Source organism: Rattus norvegicus, chromosome 1 (assembly GCF_021556685.1).
Source record: "Rattus norvegicus strain SHRSP/BbbUtx chromosome 1, alternate assembly SHRSP_T2T, whole genome shotgun sequence".
Taxonomy (NCBI): Eukaryota; Metazoa; Chordata; class Mammalia; order Rodentia; family Muridae; genus Rattus; species Rattus norvegicus.
In genome coordinates this window covers 33,814,210-33,833,058 of record NC_141534.1, presented here as the reverse complement: position 1 = coordinate 33,833,058, position 18,849 = coordinate 33,814,210, and the positions used below count along the sequence as shown (strand labels likewise).

General features: G+C 44.1%; 1 protein-coding gene across 2 annotated transcripts in view; it reads right to left on the bottom strand.

Annotated features, from left to right (window-relative positions):
* Adamts16 (ADAM metallopeptidase with thrombospondin type 1 motif, 16) overlaps positions 1 to 18,849 on the bottom strand; it is a 129,947-nt gene that overhangs the window by 14,495 nt on the left and 96,603 nt on the right. For both annotated transcript variants that reach the window (XR_015621649.1, NM_001372015.3), the window contains 1 exon segment: positions 11,789 to 11,915. Coding sequence is in view for 1 of the 2 variants with exons in the window: in NM_001372015.3 (NP_001358944.1) it covers positions 11,789 to 11,915 (127 nt within the window). In the remaining variant the exon portion in view is untranslated.

Sequence of the window (18,849 nt, the reverse complement as noted above, 5' to 3'; positions counted from 1 at the left end):
TCTTTTTCCTTTGTAGAACTGAAGGAGAGATTTATAATGAGCCAGGCACAGACCCAGGATTGTTTTCATGTTGAGATGCGGGATTTCTCTGCTGAAGCGTGCAAAGCCAGACATCAAAAGCTTGTTCCAAAGGAGTCATTGTGGCATTAATTTAATAAACTGCGAGGAGCCAAAGGCCTGTAAAGGTTCACTTATCAGAAGCCAAAATGCTATTTTTTTAACCAGATTTTCTTCTCTTACTGCCCTGTCATGGCATATTATCTTGCAAACAATCAGGAAGACCACAAAGCTTCGTCTACACAGGTAAAGACAAGGAAAGGAGATTTCTGGGAGACACACAGACAGCAGGCTCTCCTCCATGCTCTGAATGGTCTCAGTTCATCCCAGTTCCAACAAAAGCATTCGTCTGACTGACTTCTCCCTGTGAGCACTGGGCTGGACCAGTAAACTTCTCGAGATGACTCTTAGAGGGACCGAACAGTTCCTGAAGGAAGGTGGCTCCTGGGGAATCTGCTGTTCATGTAGTTCCACCAGGAATGGGAAGGGAAGGGTGTGCCTTTGAGCCTGGTAGCACATCAAATGCATGTCCCATTGACAAGCCTTGCGGCTGAGAAAGTTTAGCCTAAGAAATCAGGCAGCCAGTGAGTGAGTGAGATGAGACAGGAGTGAGAATAGTTCTTAGTCCCAGGTTCTATTTCCAGACAGCACAGAGGCCCACACTTGCTCTTCTTCTGTTGAAAACAGCAGGGCTCCCAGAGTTCAAATGTCAAAAGCTCCATCTGTCCTCCTGTAGAGGATGAAGCTGCTCCTTGGGCACTTGGGTCTGCAAGGTCCTTTGCTTAGGGTTTTCTGCAGGAACCTAGCCACCATCTCATGTGCTTCAGGGGCAGGCTGGAAGCCTCCTGGTGCAGAAGCAAAGCCACCTGGGAAGGTAGTGGAGATTGTCTCCAATACTCTATTCCTCCAAGCCTCCCAGTTAATTCCCTTAGGAAGCTGGGGACTTTCTTGCCTGTGAAGGGCAAAGGTAGTTTACCCTGTTCTTGGATAAGTCAGGCTGAGGCAATGGGAGAACTCACAGATGAGGACTAGCCCAGGTTGCCCATACTATACTTATACCACTCTGCCAGCAAAACATATGAGCATTTGCTCACTGACAGGCTCCCACTGAGCCCTTTCATGTTCCCCTCTCAGTAGAGAATGACTCAGATGGGCTTCTGTCCTGGGGGTTCCGTGTGTCTGCTGCATTATTCCTGAGACATCAGGCATGTGGTCTGCGTGTTCTCCCCCCTGCTCATGAGCTCACATCATCTTCACTAGAAGATGGTGTGCACTCACACCTGAGGCATCGGCTCCTCAGAACTTCTCACCTCCTGAGGGAGCTCTCTGGCCTTGCCCACTACTGAAGCACTATCTCGGAGGTGCCAAGCATGCCCTTGGATGTCCACAGCCTTTTGCTGCCACTGATGACTTTTGGGTTCCATCCACCCTGCAGCGTCAGCCTTTGAAACCTGTTTGTGCCAGCTAAGCTTGTCACTGGAACTATGTAATGTAATTAGGTTTGGCATAGCTCTGTGAAACATGAGCATGAAAAAGGGCTTGTTTCTAAGAAAAAGAAGTTGAGTCTTGGGATGACTAAGGAAAGAGCAGTCATTAAGTGGGACTGCTGTCAAGTTAGGTGTGGCTGAGGAAGAAGTAAAATATGGAGAAAAATAAAAGTAATCTGAGGCCACTTTGCAGCAAGACAAGTAGGGGGAGTCCACCCTTCTTTCAAAAACTCCAAGTGAAGCCAGGTGCTCTGAGCTTGTAGGTGGATCCTTAGTCACCCGAAGGGTTGGGCCCTTCATGAGCAGAATGGGCAAATGACTCAGCTATGGCTATGAAATGGAAGTAAATATGCAGGCCATCTGGGTAGCTTGTAAGCTTGTCGATTTTAAAAATCAGTGGGTACGCAGACCTTACCTTGATGACTTGTGTCCCACCCTGCAGACCCTCTATTCACAGACAACTCCAGTCAAGAGTCAGTGGCCCCTTTCAGCTCCTGCTACCCGTGCAGCTGTACTGAAGCTGAATCCTGGCCACCTAAACCACAGCCACTGTCCCACTCCCAAGCAAAGATTCTCCTCCCAGCTGTGGGGATTCATGTCATTAATGGCTTCACTTTGCTTAGCTGAGTGTATCCTGTCCTCCACTGCAGAGCCAGAGTCCCTTGCCTATGGACCAGGCAAAATTTCTAACCTGATAGACATTGAGATAGACACGTTTGGGATTATCAATGTTAAGATGGACAACATGGGCTTGGATGCTGCCACGCAGGCATGGCGCAGGAGGAGCTGACAGTTCTACATTTTCATCTGAAGGCCACTAGAAGAGGACTGGCTTCCAGGCAGCTGGCATGAGGGTCTTAAAGCCCACACTCACAATGATACACCTTCTACTCCAACAAGGCCACACCCACTCCAACAAGACCACACCTCTTAATAGTACGATTCCCTGGGCCAAGCATATTCAAACCATCACAAAGACCTTTGGAAAATCTTCAATATCCATGTCTGTATCATCCATGTAGACTAGACTTCATCCTAATACCCCCTCCATGAACTGTGTAGAGAAACAGGAGCTGGTATACAGCAGGAATTACTGGACCACGAGCTGCTGTTCTCATAGAGATATTATCTTCCACCTCACCTTACCTGGGCCTCTGCTCCAAGCAGTGAGTTTACCCCATGTGGTGTATGGGTCTCTGTAAACCTAGTCCTTTATCAACTTAACACACAAGCACGAAGAGAGGAATATGTTTCCTACTGCATTGCTTAGATGTATGTTTTCGGGAAGCCCTCGGAAGGGCATTAAACACATGATCCATGGATATGAATTATTTTAAAACAAAAAAAATAATAACCACAGAGACAGGAACACTGGTCATACAGCATTTTAGTGATTTCCTGTCACACATATATAAAATAATATACCGTAATAAAGAGACCATGATGTCGAGATTCTGCATGAATACTGAGCCCATCAATGTTGCAAATTTTAAAATTCTATAAATGAGAGGAAAGGGAGGAAGAATGAACGAGGAAAGCTATAGAAAACCAGGTGTGACGATGATATCTAAAGAGGAAAAAGCAATTCACTGAATGAGGAACACCAAAAAAAGTGTCTCACACCTCTGCTGGAAGAATGCTGTGGGGGCGTCAAGCTAAGTCAGCACAGGAAAGAATCACCTGTGAGCAGCTCCTAAAAGTCCTTGCTTCCTAGAGAAAAATGGAACCAAGTACGTGAACAGCTCCAGCAGAAGCTGCTCGGGTCTACTGATAGTGGAGAAATGAGAACCCTGAGTCTTTTGTGGTGCTTTAGACAGCACCATCTGATGTTCCCCAAAAGGATGAGACCTTTCTTCCTCCTGTTCATGGTCACACCTACAGGCCATGGGCTCCAATTGACATCTAATTCACTGGCCAGGAAATGTCCTCCTTATAATAGTCAGACAAGAATGAACTATACAGACACAAGCTTGAGTCCTACACAGGTGGGACAACTGCACAGCTAGGACACTTTGCTCCTTGGGGAGCTTTCCTGTCCTAGGACATGCCGTGTTTCTAGCTGAGAAGGGAGTCATGCCACCCAAATTGTTCAGAAGATGAATCTTCTAATAAACACCTCATCTAAGCCACCCTAAGAGATGCCCCTGATGCAGCCTAGCATCTGGTGCTAACAGGGTGACACAGAATCATTTTGTCTGCCATAAAAGCTAACACAGACACAATGCTTTCTGGGAAGACACTCTCTCTAAGGGATACAGTCACCTGGCCTGGGAGAGGCAAATGTCCTTCCAGAGGGTCTGGTGACAAAAGGCATAGGTTAGTGATTCCTTTGTGAAGCAGAGGCTTTCCTACCTCATCTCCTACAGCCATCACTGTAACTATATATATGCAGATTTGGTGGCAGCTGCTCTAGGCCCATCTGAGGAGATGTTGCTTTCCTACTGAACATCTTTCTTTTACCACATATATGTAAGCATGGTGGTATGATGGTGTCACTCCCTCTGGTGCAGGGTTTTCTGACGTTCTGTCTTGTGGGTTATTGGATGTTCATACCTATATAAATATGCAGACGGGATCTTGCCCAGGGTCTTGAGTACACTTCCAGTGTTTTATATCTAGTGCATCTGGATTGTGGGAGCCTGAAGCACAGCTGCTCAGCCAGTCCCTGAGGCTTGGGAACATGGCCAGTGGGAATACTTCAAGGACTTAAACCCAGCAGGCTCTAGTTAGGCTCCTTCTCAAGTTGCACGTTAGAGTTGCGGTGGCCAAGAAACCACAAATTGCCTTAAATGTGATGAGCTCTCAAAGAGAAACTGAAGAAGCCAATTGGACATGCTTATTCTCACACTCAGTCCCCCAGTCTCCTGACACAGTGTGAAATCAGTCCATACCCTCCCCAAGTCTCAGTCCCAATCCTCTGCATCAAGGGGACGGAGGGACAGCAAGTACATCCTAGTTGGAGCACTAGTCCTTAGTACCTTCAGGGAGATCAGCTTGCTAAGAAAAAACTGAGCACTGTAGTTCCTTGTTTTATATAAAAACTGAGAGCTGTCAGTCAGGGCTGGACAGCGGGGTGTGGAAGTAGAAGCACTGGGAAGTTACAGGTATCATCCTCCCCCTTCTCTTTCTCCTGCTCATTATCATCATCCCTCTCTCTCCCCTTCCTTTCCCCTCCTCCTCCTCCTCATTATCATCATCCCTCCCCTCCCCTCCTCCCTTCCTTATTATCATCATTCCTCCCCCTCCCCTTCCTCCCCCTCCTCCTCCTCATGACATCATCCCTCCCTTCCCCTCCTCTCTCTCCTCCCCTTCCTCCTTATTATCATCATGTCTCCCCCTCCTCCCCCTCCTCCTCATTATCATCATCCCTCCCCTCCCTCCTCCTCCTCCTCATCATCATTCCTCCCCCCTTTTATCATCATCAACAGACTCAGCAATTGTTACTGTGGCTTCCATCCAGTGACAGTGGTACTGATACCTGAGTTTTATAATTTCTCAGGATCTGTCTGTCATATCTTTAAAGCTCTCAACCAGCTGCCTGTTTACATCTAGCTAACTGTGGAAGTTTGATGAAGAATTGCCACCAAAAGCTCATAGATCTGAATGCTTAGTCATTAGGGCTAAACCACTAGGGACTAAGCGATCAGGCATCCAAATATATTTGAGCACTTTTTGAGTAGGAGCTATGGTCTTGTTGGAGGAAATGTGCCACTAGAGTCAGGGATTAGGCTTTGAGGTTTCAAAAGCTCAAGCTAGGCCCAGTGTCCCCAGTGGCTCTCTCTTCCTGCACCTGCTGATTCATCCTCAATTCATCCTCCATCACCATGTCTGCCTGCAGGATGCCATGATGATAATGGACTGAACCTCTGAGGCTGTAAGCCAGCCCCAGTTAAATGATTTCTTTTGTGAGAGTTGCTGTGGTCATGGTGTCTCTTCACAGGCACAGAACAGGGACTAAGATGTTGACTAAATAGCTAAGTTATAGTAGTTTCGGTATCATTCTTTGGAAACATCCCAATCATGAAATGCTTCAATGTAGACATTACAAGTTGTTAAGTAGCTCATGTTTCACATGTCACGTCATCTATTGCTCCTCAAGCAATTGTGCAGAAGTCTAGGGAATGAGAAAAGCTACAGAATATGGGTAAGCTCCTTAGCAAGCCTGTGTTATAATCACTGGTCACTCTTCACAAACCATCTGATGCTCAATACTGCTAACTTTATTTGCACAGACACCTGAAATTGTTTTATATTCCCGATGTTGTTCTATCAAGTTGTGACAAAGAAAATCCATGGTTGAGGACCTCATCTGTAGCTCAACTGTCCAAACAACTTGGACTCTAAAAGCTGCCAGCCAGAAGAGTGGTGTGTGGAAATTCACTCCAAAGGCTTGTATAAAGGATGTGAAAACGATCTCTTGGTAGTGTGCACACATGTACACGTCCTCAAACACCTGCAAATGACTCTGATAAATCCAGGATCAAAATTCATCTAGTTTATTATATTGATGATTGCTAGTGGCTAATGAGGTGTATAATCTGTAGGAATTCTAATTTGTATATAAATGTATGTGATAGGTAAAGATACTGTACCCAATTCAAAGGCAGTGAAATTGAGGCTTAAATGTTTCCCAGAATTAGCAGATCCAGTGTTCTGTACCCCAAACAGAGTCAGGGCCAGGCATAGTCTGAGAGTAGCTAAAGACTACTTGCTTCCCCAGGTTGAGGATATGGGGTTTTGGGCTCCCCAGACAAGAGAAGGGGGAGCTCTTCTGGTAAAGGGATTCCTCCATTTTGCACTGGGCTAAGATGAGCTATTTGGTCATGGTAGACTGCCATCTTAATTAACAGGGTTTTTAACCACAGTGGCTCATTAATTAAATGCTTTAACGAATTAACAAAATGTAACTTGAGTTCTTTAAATAATTCATCAAGGAAGATACAGGAGGAGCTGTAAGGGTGAAATGGCAGATCGATATGAATATATATATGTATATATATATATATTTATATATGGAATCCTCAAAAATAGGTTCGTAAAAAGTAAAGAAAAAATTCTGACCATAATCTTGGTCTTAAGAAGTGGCAGGAAAGGTGAGGTACAAAACCAAACAAAAACAAAACAAACAAATCAAAAATCAACCCAGTGGATGGAGGATACAATCAACACAGATGCAAAGGGACCTTACTAGTAGCCACAGGTCACAGGAGCAGACAAAGATGAAATTAATATATTAAAAGATACCCTTCACTTGATAAAATCTAAATTGAGTGAAGGAATGTGCACGGTATTTAAAAATAAAGAGAACTGGGGTTCAGAATTCTGAACAAAGGCAGAAAACATGACGATGACTCTTAGTATTCATCCTGCATAAAACAGGCTGGGAGGCAGAAAGCACTCTTAGAACAAAGGGCGGTTACTGTTTAATGAGAGGACAATTCACAGTGAAACTATAGTCCCACCGACACAGGGCAATTTTAAAGTCACTTCGAAGTACATGTATGAGGAAGTGTCGAGAAATGGCCAGTCACAGTATGATGCTTTGATACACAGGGACGGAAATGAGGGGCATAAAGGATTTAAATAAACACCCTAGAAGCTCCATCCAGTAAACAGCTCTTCTGCAGAACACAGCACGGGGACTAAGAGCTTCCATTTCATAGCTTTTAAAGACACCTCCCACCCCAGTACCCCAGTGATAAAACTTTAACTCTTCTGATTGCATCATAAGAATACTTGAAAGAGAAAAGTCTTCACTTGGAAACTTCAATTAGCTTAGGAGTGTAGAGATAGCTTTAAATAACTTCAGGCTCAGAGACTGAAGTAAGGGCACCAACTGTGACTGACATCCTACAGTGTTTAATGTTCTCCTTCCCAAAGTCCTGATTCTGATTAGAGCTTCCAGCTAACGTTACATGCAAGGATCTTGTGAAAACAGTTGCCTCTTTTGGTGTCAGGTATGTATGTATGTATGTATGTATGTATGTATGTATGTATGTATGTTGTATGTGTTTATCCTCTACCTTCCTGCCTGTCATTTGTCTATTATCTTTCTACTTATATCTATCTGTATATCTATAAAAATATTCTCTATTTACAAATTGGTTGTTTCTCTAAAAATCTATGTCTAAGATCTACCATACATCTTTCATCCTCTCTGTCAGTGAGTTAGCATGCAAGTCAAACCTGCCTGGCTCTAGCTAACTCTGCTGAGCCATGTTTGCTGTCTGACTCCCCTCGGTGACATCTAAGCCTGCTTCTCTGTGCTCAGTCCCATCAGGTGTACTGTACTGATGTGAACCAGCATTGCTCCACTGGGAGTGGGGCAGGCAAGCATTGTCCTGCTCGCTGTGGTGGCTATACCCCTGTGTAGGGGCGCTATTACCTGAACCAGAAGCTCTAGGCTTTAACTGCCCAGCTAGATAAAAATTAGTGACTGCAGAGAAGTGTGAGCATTTGATTTCTCTGACTAAACAAAGAAGTGTTAGATGCTTTCCCCCTGTGACAGTAGTAGGGAATGAATTTCCTTTAGTGTGAGGCTACCTCAGGATGGTGGCTGCTCGAGTACTCTTGTTTTGCCTGAGAACCTCCAGCAGGACAGTGTAATACCTATATTTTTATGGAAGGCCTCCTTCCAGCCCGTTGCAATATCTAGAGGCTACTATATGCTGGCATACCTAAAGTCCAGCATACTGTAAGTGGGAGAACTTATTTCTCACAAGAGAAAAGAAAGCTTTTGAATAGAACTGTAGCCAAACATCCCACCTGGAAGCTATTTTCACCCACCTTCAGTTCATCTACCAGGAGGGAAGGTGTGCTATTTGTAGTTGTGCTAAGAAAACTACAGTTCACAAAATAACACTTGAGGTTTTCTATTTAGATACACTGGTAAGCAAGAAGGCAATAAATCACACGATTTATAGTTGCTGTTTGAAAGCAAGTGTCACAGCGTCTGACTTACATTAAGATGAGGTATGAGCAGGGGATGTGGGTCAGGGATTTGGGCTGTCTGATTGGACCAAGAGCAGAGACAATGAACAAGAAGAGTCCAGAGTGATGTCAGCTGCCTCATTCCAGCCCGTGAAGCTTAGCTGGTATCTTTTACCTAAGCCATGGTGCTTAAACTGGCTGGAGTCTGACACATACGCCAGACACACGCCCACTCTGTCCAATTCTAGAATCGTACTCTCTACTCTAGGCAGAGACTGATGACTCTGGGGAATCCCATCTGAGTGAGTTCACCATGAACCCAGATCCTACACAGGAGGATCTAGATGCTGACCTGACCCAGAGGTCCATGCCCTTAGCATTAGAATCTGTCTTGTTTATCACCCAAGTTACAGATAAGTGATTTAAAATAGTTTTGAAGTCCCAATCTATGTGCTTAAAGGCCCCTCAGCAAGCTGAGCATGAAGCATCAGATCTTATACCCTGCAGTAAAGAGAGTCATCAAGAGCAGTAACAGGAATTGTGAGTGGTTTGTGGCTTCGGAGAAAAGTCACTGAATGATGTGTTATAAAAAGATAAAGAGGCTATGTCCCGGGTTTTGGCACCAATGTTGTGTTGATAAAAGGATAAAGAGGGGGGGCATATGTTCTGTGGAGGTGTGGGGAAAGGGGGTGCCTTAGCAGGCCCATGCTGAGACATCCCTTCCCTCTGAGGGACCAGCCATATGACCATACATATAGAATAGAGTTTATTCAGGGCACTGAGAGGGAAGCTGAGGGGGTAGTAGGGTCAGTATATGAAGAGAGAGAGAGAGAGGAGAGAAGAGAGAGAGAGAAATAGAGGAGTAGAGGCCAGCCATGACCACATGAAGAGAAGGGGGTAGGGAGGGGGAGAGAGGGGACAAATCCAAGGTGTATGAGCTCTATCAAGGAGGAAGATGAGAAGGCATCATAAGGAAACTGGGGACCCCACAATCAAGTGTCTTCCATATGCCGTTGGATATAACAGATTCTACCCCAACTCCCATCTCTAGACTGTCTCTTTGGTCAGTGGATGATGGCTCTTTGTTCATTAGACATTGGTCCTCAATAGAATTTTCTTAAGAGATATCAGAGTGAGAGACACACATTATTCTGGACACAGGAAATGCAGAGGTGTCTTTGACTATGAATCCCTTTTACTGTGGATATCAGAAAGACAGAGTCAGCAGAGACACAGTGAGGAGGAACAGCACTACTCTCTCTAAGTGAGCCAGTTATGTGTAAGCAGCAAGGCACTAATACATGTCAGTGGTCCCATATGATTGCCAGGAACTAAGACCCTCCTGTCAGCTAGTGGTATTAACTAGAATATAGGTGCAAGGGCAGCTGTCCACAGGGTATACAGATGCAAAGGCAGCTGCCCATAGGGCACACAGGTGTGAAAGCAGCTGTCCACAGAGCACACAGGTGCAAAGTCAACCGTCCATAGGGCACACAGGTGCAGAGGCAGCTGTCTACAGGGAAAGGGCCACCTTGGCACAGCACATGACAAGGTTTTTATTTCCTTTTGGAACTCTAGCTAGCTCCATAAACATTTTCTTAAAAAGCCTTAACTCAAGTTCAAGGACATAATACTTGATACTAGTTCCACTGGCACACCGGCCCGAGCAAAACAAGGCTGCCAGAGGTCAGGTCTCCACCCCTCTACCTCCCAGAGGATAGATCTCGCCATTTGCCAAGAGACAAGGAGCCTGGTATTCATGAGATCAGCAAGCATGGGTGTACTTCAGGAGGTTCGAGCCGCATTGAGTGGCTTCCTCTACACTTTCCCCACCATCCTCCACTCTCTCATATACCCGCCCTCCTTGGCCAGGTGGCAGCTGAACTTGTCTCATGCTGGCCTCCTTCCTGCACTAGCTATCACTGAGATCACTGATTGAGACCTGTCCTGGCTTCATTTAGTGTCCCTGGTCACCTATTGTACCTCTTATCCCTCTTTCCCTCTGATGGCAGCCTTCTTTCCTTCTGTAGTCAGTGGAGGCCTGTTTCTGCTTCTCATCTGGGTGTCAGGTAAACTTCTTAAACATCCTTGGTTCGACATGAGTGCACTTGAAGACAAGTGCAGGCCCACAACAAGTCCATGGAAAGATGTGTTCTTTCTGTCTGGTTCAGATCAGCCCACAAGACACTCAGACCACAGGTAGTAGCTGTCTTTTACCAGCCACTGGGCACACAGACAAGCTATAAGGCCAGACCTGTTAAAAAGCATTGTCCCCAGATCCCCTGGACTCCAGGACCACCTGTTCACTGTAGGACAAATCCTAGGAGGGCATCCAAGAGACCTTGGTGACCAAAGGTTTATCAAATCCCATGTGACTGCTGACCAGCATCTGGCTCAGCAGCTATGGGCTGTGATGTCAAGGAACTATCACTGATGTGGGGCTGCTGGCCCAGAAAGGTGGGAGGGCTCTGGAGACATTACCTTTGGGAGAATATAATTTTCTGAAGAAGGTCCTGTGCTTGACAGAGGTAACTCTAAGCTCCAAGTGTTGTATGTGCTTCCATTGCTATATTGAGAGAGAGGCCAGGTTTACTTGGAGCTCTAAAGAGAGTGGAGCCAGCACCTCACCTTCCTGTACTCAGGTAACTTGAAGACATACACAGTCATGTGCTTTAGCAAATTGTTTCCCCAAACTGGTGATCCATTTGCCATACTCTGTGCATCTTAACATAAAGATAGCTTTGGATTGTGTTCCCTTGACTCATTGAAATTAGAATTTCATTATCTCAGGAGATTTTCACCTTCCATTGTGACCTGTCCCCCATAATGACAAAGAGAGCAAAGACCCAGAATGAGGTCTTACATGGCCAGCAGCTCCTGTTTCTCAGGAAATTTCCCAACCCCACATCTCAGAATAGAGGAGTGGGAGTCTTGAAGGCAGAAAGGAGATGACAGACAACTTGGCTCACCTGTGCACATGAGCGTAACCATAGGTTCCAAATAGCTTACTAGCTGGGCAGGCCTTGGGCGTGGCACTTCCAGTACCTGTTATTCACTAAGTAAAAAGTAAGCAGTAGTGGCTGAGAGTCCACCACGGTCACCATAGCACACACTCATTAAAACAACAGGACTCCCTTTCACAGGTAAAAGAATTTTCAGGCTATTCCTCATCCCAAAGATTTTTCCCTTGTCTTCCATGCAGGCTGCTCTTGCTCTATTCACCTCTTTGCTACAATGAGCCAGGAGCTGGCAATAACCAACTCTTTCTCTAGACTCAAGGGTTCCAATGCTCTATGAACCTTGAGACCTCTTACCTGGGAGGACAAGCTGACACCTTGCAGGGCACCAGTGCTGGGACAGGTCGTGTCTTGGGGTTGCAGAAGGATGCATTGACCAGAACCTTCAGGTCTCTGTAGCATCCCGCCTTTGAGCTCATCTTACCTGTGGAAAGGGAGGGTGTGTGGAAGACTTAAAAACCTTTTGAAAAGCCTAAACCAAGCTTGAATGCCTCTGTGTTAATGTCCAAACATTCCAGAATTTATGCATTTCTCCCTACATTTTAACGTCTTTAAATTTAATACATTTTGGGCTAAGACTACAGCTGAACTCAGAATGCTTTCCCAGCAAGCAAGGGACCTGGGTTGAATCCCCAGTACTGTGATGAACCATCAAACAAAGTCATAAATAAATTTAATATACCTTTGTGCAACCAACACTATCATTGATATGATGAAATATTTACAATATGTTATGTAATTTTTAAATTAATTTAAAAACTATTTATATGAATACTTCATTTAAACCATTTCCATCTCTTTACATTCTTCTCTCATTTTCCTCACTCACTCTCAAATTCATGACCTCACCATCTTTAATTATTATTGTTAATATATACAACCTACTGAGTTTATTGAAATAGCTACTCATTGGTACTCATAGCTACCAATTACATTGGTCTCATATTTCTGTTCTGAAATGACAAGAGGAACCAATTGCTAATGAGTGAATCTCAAGAAACAATCAACAAAATGAATATCACCAGGCCACACACTGAGCACCTAACTTTTTCACTTACAGCTTAGGGATTGTAGCAAGAGGTCACCATTGAAAGTTGGTTTGCTTCTTAGTCTCCGTACATATCCTATCTAAGGCTTTGTGAGCATCTTGTAAAATGCTTAATGTTTCAATTGACAACATAGGATGTACAGCAGATATCCGGAATAGCCAAACACAGAGACAGAATTCAGAGTGGTGACTAGGGCAGAAAGGAGAGAGAATGGGGGCTTGATGCTTAATGAACACAGAGATCTAGGGGTGGAGTGGGATAAAAACGTCCTGGTGAGGCAAGGTGGTAATAATTGTATGGCAAGGTAAATGTTTTGTGGCATCAAACTGTACTCTCAAAAATGGTTGAAAGAGTAAATTTTATTAATATATGTATATATGACTATATATAATCATAACATAAAATAGGCTTTTACGAGACGCATACGTAGAAAGATAATTAAATTCTTTTTAACAAAAAGGAAAGTAAGAGAATACATTAGTTTCAATATAAGACAAACACAAACATATAAAGAAAGATGAATAATTGTGTTTGATAAGATGGTAAAGGCATCGTATTGCTCATGAAGACCATCTCTTCTCCACCCCGCAGCCTCCCTTAGTAGGACTCAGACTGACTTCTCAGTACATGCCCTTTCAACCTTATGTCTCTCTGGCAATCTTGGTAGGACACAGCTTGACAACTTACAATGTCCCTCTCAACTCCAACCCTGTGACTCATAGGTGGTTAGAGCTTTTCACGAGAAAATCGACCAGATGGTGTCCAGGAGGCAAAGCAGTCCAGCAACTGCTAATGCTTCCTTTCACAGTGAGCTGAGCACTTTCAAAGGAATAAAAAGTCTCTAAGTACACATGAGAACCAGGCTTGCCAATTTTATGCTGCTTGGTCTGGAGCAGTGAGGCCATCGGCAGAAATGTCACTCTTCTTAGAGTCAGTTTTCTCAAGAAGCTAGAGAATGAATGATTCTCCTGAATTCAAAACCAAGATCCTCTGCAAGCCCATAGATCAGAGACCTAGCCCCCATTTTATGATACTTCTGTAGGGGGTAGCCTTCCCCAATGGCCATTGACATTTGTGCAATTATTCAGCAGTGGACTGAAGTGATTCTATATAAAATATAAATTAAATCTGTCCTCTGTGGGATTCCTCAAGTGAGAAGTTTGAAAGGACTTGATTTTAATGATTTCTGATGAGGGTGGTTAATTTACAAATGCGCCTTTGATAAATATAAATATAAATAAATATAAAGTACTGTGTAAAAGTCAAAGAATACTTAACATAAATATATTAAATCTCGAGCTTTAATCATGATGAAAGTAAGATGTCATTATACACAATGCTTTCAAGGATTGCACATAGATTGAACTGGTATGCACTGAAGGTGACCCTCAATCCCCAAATGGAAATACAAGTTAATTATATTATATATTATACACACCATACATTTATATAGGATATAAATAAATAATATAATATAGATATATGATATATTATATATAACACTATATATATGACCAATCTAAGCATTCTGGTGAGTTTGTTCATGTGACTCCATGTTCTTTTCTGGGAATCACAGAAGGTTGACTGACTATCCTCTAAGGGTTCACCTCCATGTGCTCTAGATTGAGAAATATAGCATGGCCCTGGGGTGGCATATGCACTTCTCTAAGCAGAGTGGGTATCATAATATATATAGTTCAGATGCCCAAGCATCAGCTCTGCTGATGAGTCAAATCCTGTTGTACAGAGAGATGAGAGCTAGAGAGGAGCCTAAGCCCCTCCAATGGTCACAGGACCCACCCAGTGCCACATCATGAGAGTGGTATTATAGGTGTGGGCAGGATTGAGAGGAGCAATGGAGACCACTGGTGGACCTCATGCTGAGAAGCACTGTGGAAGAAAACCCCACTTTGAGTGAACATGGTATGAGTGAAAGGGTTCTGTGAGTTGTCACATGCATTCTGAGACATATCCCTGAGATGGTTATGGTCATGGCCTAACCAGTTGGGTCCTTATTTGGCTCTGTTGGGCATTGGCGGCTATTATTCTGCAAGTAAATTTCCTTTCCACAGCAGACTTCCCACAGTTGGGTGATACTGCGCTGCTGATTTGTGGTGTTCTCTTGTGCTCCAGTCTGTCTTCCTGAAATGTTCTGTGTCTTGAATGCTGTTCTCCATCACTCTGACTTCTGTCCTTACCTGGGAGATTGCTTTACCCAGTAGATTGCTTTCCACTCCTCCAAATCAGACCAGGGCATCCCTTCTCTTAATTCCTTAGTCAATGCCCTTTAGTCTGAGAAAGCTCTGTGCTCCCTGGACAGATGAGGTCCACCCCAAAGTGTCTGAAGCAGTCTGCACATTAGGTTGGGTTACTATTGTTGGAGTTCAAGAAGAGAAAGATGGTGTATTTCCCTGCCACAGTGAGAATGCACTGGTCATTGCACGCTTGTATGAGCTGCTTATATTCCTTATTACCAAAGGCTTCTACAATGTTGTGTATCTTCCAAGGTCTTGGAGAACCAGGGTGACTCAGAGACTAGTCTCTTTTATAAAACACCTTTCTATTTATATATATAGAGTGATGAAGGTATGGAGACAAGCCATGTCTGTGGATACAGTTCTACATTGTGGAGCCGAGGATGTCTTACAGATATGAGAGGAATGAATGGTGAACCACTCAGTGCCATAGGATCAAGAAAGCTGAGCTAAGAAAGACTTAGGCACTTTGGTAGGTTCTGCCTGGAGATTTTCAAAGATGAAGCTAGAAGAGAGAAACCATGAGGGCTGCAAGATAAGCTGAGGTCAATGGTTGAGCACAGGAATAGGGAGTGTAGATGACTTACATGGAAAGAGTCATAAAGGCAAAACGTGGAAGAAACAGGAAGAAGGAAGGAGTCCGTTTTAAGATTGAGTTCATGTCAAAGAAGAACAGAAGGTAATATTGATAGAAAAGGGGTACCATGACAGGAGGGATCTGGCCAAAAGTCTTCCCTGCAGAGTTAGACTTACAAGGGGACAATCATGTTCCTGAGTTTGAATGGCTCGATGAAGGTCAAGGAGAAAGGGCTTGCAGCTGGTGGGTGCTGGTGGCATAACCCTCTCTATGCTGGGTAAAAGTTATTTATCCCGTGTGCAGAGGCTGCGGATGGTGCAATGGGAACAAGAGGGAGCCCATTGCAGCTGTTCTGATGGCCTGGTCTCCTGTTTGCATCCGTGCACTATTTAAATGTTGACTTCAGCCTATAAATGTCAGTAGGATTGGGAATTCTGTTAACAGAAATTCTTTTCCTACAGAAGAGTCCTATTAAATGTGTGGGTGGTGTTGTTCATGGTCCCTAGTCCCCAGTCTCAAGTCCTAGAGGATTTCATTCCCACTAATTCTCTTCAACACATGTTCCAAGCTTCTGCTGTGACTTCCTCCTCAGTGCCCCTGGGATGTGTTCTTCTGGCCATTCGTAGCTTCTGTGTTCAGAATACTTACTGCTTTTCTTTTGGAATCGGTTTCTTTCAGGGTGACTGTTTTTCTGTGGTGACTCTTGAACACCAGAGATGCCAGAAATATCTGAGTGTGCACAAAATGCACTGGGAACATGCATGAATACAGCATGTATGGAGAGAACTCTCATTGCAGAATCACAGTGGAAAGTGTTGCCTGCTTCGCCAGGGACCATTGTCTCCTTTACTAAATAATTACAACACATACATCTTGTCCCTCACGGAAGTGAACATTTTCTTGCTGTCTTGAAGCAAGGGAAAGCTGGAGGATTGTGGACAGATGGCTAATAGCTGAAGCCCAAAACTTTACACAGTTTATTGTCCTGTGGGTGAAGAAGCCTTTTAAAGTACCCATATATCTGCTATAGCATATATCTCCTTCTAGCTCCCTTTATCTCTCTTCTACCATAAAAGGCTCATCATCAGATGAGTTCTGTCTCTTCCTAGTCTTACCAAACAATTAGGTTCTCATCTTTGCAGCTACACATCAGCCATCAGAGTCCAGGATGTGCATCCTTTTCCTCGCCTCAGCATTGGTGCTGTAAGCATCCTTAGCATCCCTGCCCTCTGAGTTTCTGTGCTTCCAGTGTTTCCCTCTTCACCCTTCCCATCTTCAGGAATTGCTCATGCAGGTAACCCCTGCAGAAGGGTCCTCAGAGTAGCTTTATATAATCTCTTCCCAAAGTTCCCTCTACTAAACTGTAGTGAAAGTAATTTTCTATTCTGTTAGTTGCATTAACATTGAACGCTGTGTGGTGGTTTTAGAAGAAGCATTCCATGCACAAAAGGCAAATTCTTAACCAGAATAAAGATTTACTCCAGTAAGAACAAAATGTTGTCCTTTCCACAGAGGAAGTGGTCCAATGTAGTCAAGCTGCCACCAGGTTGCTGGCTGGTCACCTTGAAGAATGGTGCCATATCTGAAGCTCAGTGAAGCTTGTAGCAGATCTAGCATTCAGCAGCAGCAGCTATAGCCAGGTCAGCCTTGGTAGGTGGAAGTCCATGTTGTTGAGCTGAAGCATAAGCCCCATCTCTGTCACTGTGGCCACTTTGTTCATGTGCCCATTGGAGAGAGAGGCTGACTGTCCACAGAATGGGTCATCTTGATTATTGAACCTCAGTTGAAGTCACCTTTTAATGAGCATTTGCATACTGTCTTCACATCCTTTGCCCATTTAGAGAGATCTAGTTTCCCTAGATGTCTTTCTCATTGATTTTCCAATGTGATCTTTTCAAATGTCTGACCATCCAGCCAATCCCTTGGCTGCAGTCCATGAGTCAGTGAACAATTGGCCATTTCATCTTTCAAACAAACTGTAATACCATGTGTATTACCTGAATTTTGCCCACTGTGAAGATTTCTCTTCACCAATATCTGTCAAGGTTGTCCCAGAAAGGAGTTGTAATGCTGAAGTTGTCCACCTCTGGGTGGTGTCTATGTAACATGCAGAACCATCAGTAAACCAGGTCTCATTCTTCTTTTCTTCAGTCAATAGATCATAGGGAATACCCCATGAGGCTACAGGTACATGATTGGCAGAAGTAACAGGAGTAGAAACCATAGACATTTGGGCAACTTCTTTATATAACTTGTCTGTGCCGTCAGGGCCTGCTCACCCCTGATTTCATATATATTACTTCCATTCTATAATTGACTGCTGCTGTGAACGTGCTTCTTTATGACTTGATGGATCCAATAACACTCAGCAGTTCAGGTTGCATGGTAACTTGGTGTCTCATTCTGAAATGTTCATTTTCCACTATGGCTCAATAGCAGGTCAAGAGCCATTTCTTTTTTCAAAAAGGAGAATGCTGTCTGCTCCAAAATCCCATAGGACTCTTTTCTGATTCACCTACAGATTCCTGCCAGAGGCCCCAAACAGTATCTCTATCTGACACTGATGCCTCAAGGACCTTCGGGGCTGCTGGATCATATGGTCCAAGTGGTAGAGCAGCCTGCACAGCAGCCTGGACCTGATGAAGAGCCTTCTCCTGTTCCAGGCCCCACACAGAGCTAGCAGCTTTCTGAGTCACTCGGTAAATGGGCCTGAGAAACACACGCAAGTGAGCAATGTGCTGTCTCCAGAATCCAAACAGACCCACTAGGCTTTGTGCTGCTTTCTTAGTAGTGGGAGGGACCAGGCCCAATAAGTTATCTTTCACCCAGAGGGAATATCTCTGCATGCCCCACACCACTGGTCTCCTAAAGATTTCACTGAGGGAGATGATCCTTGAAATTTGGTTGGATTTATTTCCCATCCTCCGATACGCATATGTGTCACAAAGCATCCAAAGTGGTTGCTTCCTCCTGCTCACTTGGTCCAGTCAGCATAATGGCATCGATACAATGCAACAATGTGATGTTTTGTGGAAGAGACAGATGATCAAGATCCCTTCTTACTAAGTTAAGACTCAGGGCCAGAGAGTTAATATATCCTTGATGCAAAACTGTAAAGGTATACTGCTTGCTTGTCTTGATAACTGAAAGCAAATTGCTTCTGGGGGTCCCTATCAATAGATACTGAGAAAAAGGCATTTGGTAGATCAATAGCTATATACCAGGTACCAGGAGATGTGTTATTTTGCTCAAGTAAGAAAACTACATCTGATACCGTAGCTGCAACTGGAGTTACTACCTGATTTTGTTCTTGATATTCAACTGCTATTCTCCATAATTCATCTGTCTTCTGTACTGGCCAAATAGGAGAGTTAAAGGGAGATGTTGTAGGAACCACCCCCCCCTCCTCATCTTTCAAGCCCTTAATGGTGGCAGTAGTTTTTGCAATTCCTCCAGGAATACAATACTTTTGATTCA